Source organism: Pomacea canaliculata, linkage group LG2 (assembly GCF_003073045.1).
Source record: "Pomacea canaliculata isolate SZHN2017 linkage group LG2, ASM307304v1, whole genome shotgun sequence".
NCBI classification, from domain to species: domain Eukaryota; kingdom Metazoa; phylum Mollusca; class Gastropoda; order Architaenioglossa; family Ampullariidae; genus Pomacea; species Pomacea canaliculata.
The window spans coordinates 42,421,557-42,430,799 of record NC_037591.1 but is presented as its reverse complement, the minus strand read 5'-3'; the positions used below and the strand labels follow the sequence as shown (position 1 = coordinate 42,430,799).

Sequence of the window (9,243 nt, the reverse complement as noted above, 5' to 3'; positions counted from 1 at the left end):
AGTTGATTGGCTCAAATTTTGTAAAATGGAAATCACTTTTATACCGGAAACGACGAACAGTTACTGCCGAACAGACCTTTACATGTGGTGCTGAAAGATCAGAATAACATACGAAGATGGCAGCCTACAATTTTAAGAAAATAACGGTGGTTCCACCTGTCAAGGTAAGGACATTTATCAAAGATAATATATATCAGATGTCAGCAATAATTTTTATAAGGTTGTTACAAACCTTGTCTAGATACGAAGAAAAAAGAAATGCAATCGACGATGCTGACCATATGAACTGCCTACGCATTTATATTTTCGATCAACCACAGTGACTTTCCATGCACCAGAAATAAAGATATTGGGGAGTACCTTATTTTCACCAAAAGTAGCTGCACAATGAAAGAATTTAAGAGTTTCATTTCAAGTGGCTAAGCCTCAGATCTGTTTCTAAAGGCCAGTGGTTCTGTCCAGACTGCAGAAAACAGCCTCAATTTAGAAACCAGGGAAAGATTAAACCAAAGTAATCATTACATCAAACCCAAAGCAGTTGAATCTTTTCTTTTCCTTCACTAGTGTTTTAACCAGCATCTACTTATTTTGTTAGTTTTCTTTGTGCAATTATTGTACTACAGTTGTTTTCATAATTTACACCTGGATAAGAAATGTTTAAGAATTTTATATTGGTTCCCCCCCCCCCACACTGTTTTGCAGTGTCCAATCAGTAATCCATTTGTAAATTTTGACCTGCTATTGTTATATAACAAGCACATTAGTATTATATGAAGTATGGTGCTTTTGGTTTTTTTGCTTTATTTTATTAGTACTCATTGGCAGGAGAAGGTAAGTATCTGAAAGTGTACGAGTTAGAACATGGCTAATTTAGTGCTACATTTTATTTTTGTATTTCAGGATTTCCTTGACATAGTGTTGTCAAAAACACAAAGACAGACACCCACAGTTGTCCACCGACATTATAAGATATCACGAATTCGTGGCTTCTACATGCGAAAAATCAAGTTCACTGTGCAGACTTTTCGAGATAAACTGACAATGATCTTAAATGACTTTCCAAAACTTGATGTAAGTTATTTTTTATGTGGATGTAGTTAAGTAAAAAATGTTAAAATCGACGAAGATGCATTTTTTTTTTTTAGGTCTTTCTGTACATGTATTTTTATACGTTCTGCAATCTTTTAAACCCTTTACATGGTTACTAAAATAACTGGTTACACCTCCTATCTGAAAATATGTTGCTATCAATGTGCTTTATTTTTATTAATAAGTTACTTTAAATTGCGTATTACTTAACAAGCTTTTTAGATAATATTTTGTAACACCATAAATTTTGGATTATAAGCCGTGACTTTTTTCTCCAGCTTTAAACCATGTTGCTTCAAGAGTGATGCGGCTTGTTTACGGATTTGTCAGATTCTGATTAATATTTTGATGAGCTCCATGTTAAATTGTTAACGCTACAATGTTAAATGTTCAGATTTTTAAATCAAAGCTGCATGCAGCTGAAGCATTCAGATCAGTTGCTGATCAGTTACACATCATGCCGAAAACGAGATTAAATGCTTACGATGCAGCTTTCAAGGCAGTTGACCCGGCCATCGAAAAAATTGTATCTATTTGCGGTTTATAAACTGGTGCAGCTTATTTGTGATTAGGAATTATGCCTTTAGCTGCCTTGCTGTTTCTTTATGCTATTATATATGTTGTGTAGACAGTGACATTTCATGTTACTTTGTACAGGATCTGCATCCATTTTATGCTGACCTTCTAAACATCCTATATGACAAGGATCATTACAAGCTGGCTCTTGGACAAATCAATACAGCCCGACGTTTGGTTGAAAAGTATTATACAGATAAAATTGTGTGGGAGTTTGTGCAATATGGGTGGAAGGGATTTTGTGAACTCATGGGATATGCATGCATTTTGAATTTTGATTATATCTAAAAATGCTGAGGCTTCAGTCTTTTAGAGTAAGGCCAGAAGAGTGTAAATACTTCTATTTGGCCATTATGACTCAAAATTGTCTGTCTTAGTGGATCCAGACTGCTCATCTTGAATACTGCAGTTATTGTTTTAAAATTCTTTTTATGTAGGTGACTACGTTATTCTGAAATACACATGCTGTAACAAAAACTTTTCTTTTGATGGTAATTAACAGCAACAAAGACCATCAAAATTCAGTTGGCTTTTTTTTTTTTTTTTTTTTTTTTTTGTATTTTCCAGAGTTGGCAATGAGTATGTAACCCTTATGAAACGTGGAGACACGCTTTACAGATGCAAGCAAATGAAGAGGATAGCACTTGGCCGGTATTTGTCACTGTCCTTTTTTAACTCTAGCCAACCTGATGCATCCTGACATATTATGGCTGTTAGAGTGCTTGATTTCCTTCGATTGTAAAACTAGTGACTGCCCCATTTTTACATCGTTACCTGTCGTAACTGATGCTTGTCTAGTAGATAACGCAACGTAATCATTAAAATGTTACCCTAGATTTCTGATCTTGTTCATCCAATAGCTTCTCCATCATCCTCATCCAGATTTCCAGTCAAGTGTCTTTGTGTACTCTAGCAAGAATTTTCACACAATATGGCTGTATATAACTCCACATATTAATGAGTGCCTACTTACATTTAGTGCATTAAGCGGGTTTTATTTTTGTTTTTTTTTTTTTTGTTTTTTTTTTTTTAGTTTTTTTTTTTATCTTTTAGGTATAACTTGATATTTTTGATGTGATCTACCCAAAGATAAATGAGTAGTAGAGAACTTTTTGTGCTCAATTCTTGAAGTTTTGTTGATAAAATTGGGTAATCTTTTGCTGGATGCTTATGTCTAAATTCAGTTGTTTGTTTTTTTTAAATTGAAGAAATTTTTTGAGAATGTTATTGTCTCATGTTCATTTTGGCACATTGTGCTTTTGTATTTCTAACTTTTAACTTGTTTCCTCCTTTTAAAACAGGTTGTCTCACATTTAACAAAAACATTTTAGAGCAATGATAACAATCACAACTACCACTGCAGCATGCTGAAATGTGCAGTGAAAAACATGGGCGATGCTGCTTAATTGGCTTTTGTAAATACTGATTAACTCTGTAACTGGAATTCAGTGATTTTAGCTATATGTTTTTGTGAATGCACTTTTTTTTTTTTTTTTGGTTTGCTTTAAAGCATGTGTACCATTATGGAGAGGCAGAAACGGAACTTGGAGTACTTGGAACAGGTGCGTCAACACATCTCTCGTCTTCCATCCATCGATCCAAACACTCGCACCCTTCTTATCTGTGGCTTTCCAAATGTTGGCAAATCCAGTTTCATAAATAAGGTGGGTTGACATTCTTGTATGATGAATTGTTGCTTTGTGCATTTTGGCCTATTAGTCCCTTTATTGGTGGTTCCTCTTCATCCTGGCCATGGACTGGATCATGAAGACTTCCCCGACAGTGAGAGGAGAGGGATCAGCATGACTATGACAGCAACAACAACGCTGGAAGACTTTTGCTGATGACTGCTGTCTTGAAAAAAACATAAGGTCAGCACAAAAAAACGAAAAGTATGACCAAGACGGCATCAAACTAAATGGAGAAGAGATTGAGGAAGTTGACAGTTTCAAAAAATGTCAAGCTGGAGATTCGAGCCCGACTGGCGAAAGCCAGCCAGGCCTTCGCCTCACTCAGGAGTGGAAGGCAAAAAACATCAGCCAGAAGATCAAGCTGTGTTAGCACAAGAATCTCCAAAACCATCAGTAACAAGCTTGACGTCTTCCAAAACAGATTTTTCCAAATACCATCAGCAACGAGAACTTTTAAAATGGCGATGGATTGGACATTTTTTTTACCTTTCATATTTGTAGGTGGGAGGATGGACAGTTGCATAATACCTCTATTGTTAATACAGTCAAAACTTTTTTGTCTGTGTACACAGATTACAAGGGCTGATGTGGAAGTGCAGCCATATGCTTTTACCACAAAGTCTTTATATGTCGGTCATACCGACTTCCATTATCTCAGGTGGCAAGTAAGTGGATCCTGTAGAATTTTATTTTTTCTTTTCATTTAATTTGTGCATCATTTAGTCTTTGAGTTTCATTAAGTTTGATTCCAAGTCATATGCTTTTAACCATTGCAGGTAATAGACACACCAGGTATCCTGGACAGACCCTTGGAGGAACGCAACGCTATCGAGATGCAGGCCATTGCAGCACTGGCACATATCCATGCTGTTGTCTTGTATATTATGGATGTGTCTGAACAGTGTGGGGAATCTTTAGAGAATCAGGCAAGTGGCAAGATTGGCTTGCTATTCAAGATAAATGTAAGATGCTACATGAAACTTTCCCTGGTGTAAATGTGACATTGCTGTAAATTTGTGCCTCTCTCTCTGAACCAGTTAAAGTGAGGAGACTTGCCACTATTCTGGTTAAGGTGAATATTTTCTGTCCTAAGATGCCAGACTTTTTGTAGAAAAGCAATAGTTCAAGTAGATATAGCATGTCATTTTCAATAGAGGTACTAAAAAAATTATGCAGTATTTTTTTCCATGAACCAGTGTTGTGTCTGACAGTTTCTCCTGACTCAGCTAGGGGCACAGTGTAATGCTGTTTGTTTGGGGTCCCTTAACAAATGTGTTTCTAAATGTGTTTGGAATTGTGCATGCAGTGAGTAGAATGCTGTCACAGTGTATCTTTTACATCATTATTGCTATTGTTGTACAGTTTCATCTTTTTGAAAGCATCAAGCCCATGTTTGCCAACAAACCTCTCCTTATTGTCTGCAACAAGATAGATGTTATTGGCATCAATGAACTGCCAGCTGAAAAACAGGTATTCCCAAAGATAGTTCAGTTGTCACTCTTCAGCTGTGTAAAATTAGTGCTTGTTGGTAGACTAGTACTTAGATCATTTTTGAAATAGTCTCATTTTAACTTTTCATTAAAGCCTACTTCAGTGGTCATTCATGCAGTTTAAATAACAAATTTATAACATTTAGTCAGTACAGATAGTGAGAAATAATTGTATAATTTGTTGCTTTAATATATTAAAAGTCGTTGCCTCACCTTTTTTTTTTTTTTTCTTCAATCCTTCAGGAGTGATATATGCTATTTTCCACCATCAAAGATAGGCTTTCAGTGTTTTATATGGACACAAATGTGAAGATGCATAGGCATTTTTGGGGTAGACATCAGCTGTACCTATGTACACACATGCAGTGAGAACATTTTATCTTGAGCTGTATTTTTTTCCTCACCCTTCTCTCCTCACTTCATTTGCCTAGGAAAATACATTTGTTATTATAACTTGTGAATCAGTTTGTAATTGAGATAGGACAGTGGGGATGGTCTCTTTTATTGTTTTGTGATACTCTTTTTTTTTTGGCAGAAAATCTTGAAAGAGGTGGAAGCTGCTGGGATTCCTCTTTTGGCTATGAGCACACTTACAGAGGATGGAGTGATGGATGTTAAAAAACAGGCTAGTGCTAGCCATTTCCTTCTGTGATTAGTACAAACACCAGATGCCTAAGGTTGAGAAGCAGATCCTAAAGTTTAGAAAAGCTTTTATTTATGCTCTCATCTCCAAAAATTGTTATTGTTGATATTTCCAGATCTTTTGTAACTGTGTTCCATTTTACAGGCTTGTGAACGGCTTCTTGAACATCGAAAAATCCACAGTAGCCTAAGCAAGAAGTTTACTGATCTTGCTGGCAGACTGCACGTGGCCATGCCAGTGAAGCGGGATCAGAAGGTACATTGTTAAAGTATTTGTTTTTTATGAGAAATGGCAAATTAAAAAATTTGGATTTTGTTCATAAAATTCAAAAAAGGTGAAGTATTGTTTGCGAAAAGGGTTATTTTAAACTTCTTTCCATGTAGGCACGACCACCCTGTATACCTGAAAGTGTGCTGCAGAGAAACATCATAGCAGGAGACACCAAACGCAGAAAATTGGTGAGTTTTTTTCCCCTAATCAACAATCAAAGTGCCGCTCTTCTACTAAGCCTCAAATTTAGTCATGCCAGGACCCTGATGTCATTTAAAAGAAGAAAATACACAAACTAAAGACAGGTTTTTTCATCAGCATTTAATTCTATGCCTCACTGTTCAGCCACATAACAGAATTTGACTTGCCAAAAACAACCTTTAATCATCTGTTAAAACTAATGTAGAAGGGATCTATACAATTGACTTTTCCCCATCCACTCAATATGGTGTAGAACATCAAAGAACTTCCAGAATTTATCACAAGCTTCGTTAACCAAATCACACTTAATGTCTTGTATATAGGATGTGGGTTGTGCAAAGTTTTTCCTTGCACCACTTTTTGTCTCCACCTTTTTCCACAGTAGTAAATAATTTGTAATATCCTCCCCAAAAAACAAGCTGATGTAATCACTTCCTTGGGACAGGAAACAACACACCCTCACATAAAAATGTCATCACATTCCCATAGCCTTATGTAGGCCAAAGACCACCCCAAAAAAGATTTATACAATCTTCATTTGTCAAGGGAAGCAAAGACAATCCCTACCACCTGGTTTCACAATTTCTTGCACACAAGGTCCCAGTAACCTAGTTCTTATGTCTGTTACTGGATGACCTTTACGCTTCACAGTGATGATGTCAAGAGGTTAACTTAAATCCATATCCTAACCCTTCCCCAGACTAGATCATTAAAACCCCAGATAGTCTTACCTATTGTTGAACAATTCTCAAAGGGGAATTGCATTCAATTCAAACTTTATTATTTACCTTCAATTTTTATGTTTAAATGTGTTGTCCATTTCAGCTAACAGTGGGGTATGTGGAGTAATTGCTAACATTGCTTAGGCTTATTATAGAAAATCATCTTTACTGTTTCAGGAAAGGGATATTGAACTGGAGGAGGGAGATGATTATAATCTGGATTTACGCAGTAAGTTTTTTTAAAAAAATTATTTGGTTAGGTTTCTATAACGGCACTGCAGGTGACTTTATTGTCTTTATTGTCATGGCATCAAATGCCCATGTCATTGAGAAAGCTGAGTTGACAATTATCCTATGAACACATTTGAATCTATGAATGCAACCATATGCTATACACATTACAGAAATAAATAAAGATGCCGTGTGATTTAGGATATTTTCTCATTTTCTTAAGAATAAAATAGTTGACTTATTAGAACCCAAGTTTAGGTAAAGGGTGGTTTGAATTTTGCAAATACAGAAACATGGGATCTACACAACCCAGAGGAGAAGTACGATGTCATTCCTGAAATTTGGAATGGAAAGAACATCGCTGATTTTATTGATCCTGAAATCATGCGGGTTAGTTTCATTTTATAGTTTGGGTCTTTTAGACAAAAAAAAAAAAAGTTACCTTCTGTTACTAGTTTGTGCACAATAAACCAGTTTATTTGCTAAAAAGATTTATTGGATTTGTTCTTTGCTTCCATTTACCAAAGTCAAAAATATCTTATGAAGTTTTTGTTTTGTACAGCAGAGTGTGTATCAAGTTATTGTAATATGTCCTTTACCTTTGAGTTTTTTTTAGGTCTGCTTATGTGCTCACTCAGAAACTAGATGCTTTTTCTTTTCCTGTTTAGAAACTCGAGGAGTTAGAAAAAGAAGAGGAACTGAGGGAAAATGCAGGATTATATGACAATGATGAAGAAAGTGATGACGATGACATGAAAGAATTGAGAAAAACTGCCAGAAAGTAAGTCACAAGGCAAAAAATATTAAACTCCCATATTGATGAAAGTGTACCTTAATCTGAAGGTCACCAAGTAGTTGTGTCTGAATTTTATTTTGTATGTGTGTGGCGGGGGAGCTATAGCATTTATATAAATTCATAAATTGTGGGATTGTAATGAATGAAGTGTAGGTTCAAAAATAATTATCTGTGTACCAAACAGGAAAACATTAGCAACAAGATAGTTTCTCTTAATTTCTTTTTATCTTCTTTCTATTCACTCCCAATGGAGCGTAGAGCCTTTTTATTATTGTAATTCATTTTAGCTGCATCATCTCAAGATCATCAGGAGTGTCAAACAAGTAAAGCTTTGGCCCCCATAGAAATTAAGTTGTGTTTTGTTTTTTTTTTTTAGTTTTTTTAACCCAAGATACTGTTCTGTCCTGTTTTCCATACAAGCAATAAAAGTTTCAGCTCTTCAGGGACTATATTTGTGTTTCAACAGAATCCGTGAAAAGCGACAGATCATAGTTATGGAGTCACGTGAAAAACGTCGTGTGGAGAAATCTCGCATGCCACGCACAGGGAGGAAGGTCAATCCAAATGAAATGGAAGAAGAATTGGGAAAACTTGGTGTGGACTTTGACTCATCTAAGGAGGTTAGTGCTAATCAAATATCTCGTGGTAGTAGATAAAAGATCTTGCAACTAAAATCATAAATGCCACAGCTGCAGCACAGACTGTTTGTGGCAATTTGTCCTTTAACTGCCTGATGCGATTGCATAGTATTATTCACACACACACACCCTTTTTTTTTTTCCCAGACAAATTTTGCACGTTTGCGGTCAAGAAGTGCTAGCAGGAAAGCTCTGAAACGCAAACGTGAAGAATCAGCAAAACCAAGGTCTCAGACACGCAGCCTTTCACGGCCACCACGTGACAAGTCAGGCATGAGAGATGAAGTGGTAAGTACATTGGAACATTTTCACATCTGACACATGCTAGTTTACGGATCGTTACTAGGTTCCACCAAGTTTCAGCAATATTTTTTTTTTTTTTTTAAAAAAAGACTTGTGAGTTAAAAGGAAAATGTAATGAGAAAGCCATCAATTTACAGGTCTAAAAAGTAGAATCTAAATTATTTTGTCAAGATTAAAGTAGCAACATAAAAACTTAATTATTTAGTCTTGCTTTTTGATTAGGAGAAATTTATTCAAACATTTACTATATGCAGATGGTGAAGAAAGCTAAGAAAGTTGCAAGAAAGGCTCAGCATCCCCAAAATCTGAGTGCCAAGAAGGGAGAGGGTGATCGTGTAATTCTGAACATGAAGCCAAAGCACTTATTCTCTGGGAAGCGCAAACAAGGAAAGACCACCCGCAGATAAATCTGTGTGCCATTGTGAGAGTGATGCAAATATGAAACTATTTGCTGTTGTGCAGAAATTGAACAACTTTCTGAAGTAAAGGTTATATGTGGTATTGAAGATGCTGATCATTTGGAGAAAATTTAGATATGCCATAGCTGTTGAATAATAAATGTCTGTGTACAGCTAAGACTGTAGACGTATTAG

General features: G+C 35.9%; 1 protein-coding gene and 1 long non-coding RNA gene across 2 annotated transcripts in view; both read left to right on the top strand.

Annotated features, from left to right (window-relative positions):
- The window catches only part of LOC112557938, a 177,145-nt gene that overhangs the window by 152,983 nt on the left and 14,919 nt on the right, over window positions 1-9,243 (top strand). The window lies entirely within an intron of this gene.
- On the top strand, window positions 26-9,156 carry LOC112557916 (nucleolar GTP-binding protein 1-like). The gene is made up of 17 exons (XM_025228056.1): window positions 26-164; window positions 901-1,071; window positions 1,747-1,850; window positions 2,233-2,316; window positions 3,176-3,329; window positions 3,929-4,021; window positions 4,133-4,282; window positions 4,719-4,826; window positions 5,382-5,471; window positions 5,634-5,744; window positions 5,873-5,947; window positions 6,860-6,911; window positions 7,203-7,303; window positions 7,582-7,694; window positions 8,176-8,329; window positions 8,495-8,635; window positions 8,905-9,156. Exons 1-17 carry the CDS (start codon window positions 117-119, stop codon window positions 9,055-9,057), a joined length of 1,902 nt encoding a protein of 633 aa, XP_025083841.1. The 5' UTR covers window positions 26-116; the 3' UTR covers window positions 9,058-9,156.

Coding starts and splice junctions, on each gene's coding strand:
- LOC112557916 (XM_025228056.1), top strand. CDS start 117: ATGGCAGCCTACAATTTTAAGAAAATAACGGTGGTTCCACCTGTCAAG. Junction 165..900: donor CGGTGGTTCCACCTGTCAAG/GTAAGGACATTT, acceptor TTTGTATTTCAG/GATTTCCTTGACATAGTGTT. Junction 3,330..3,928: donor AATCCAGTTTCATAAATAAG/GTGGGTTGACAT, acceptor CTGTGTACACAG/ATTACAAGGGCTGATGTGGA.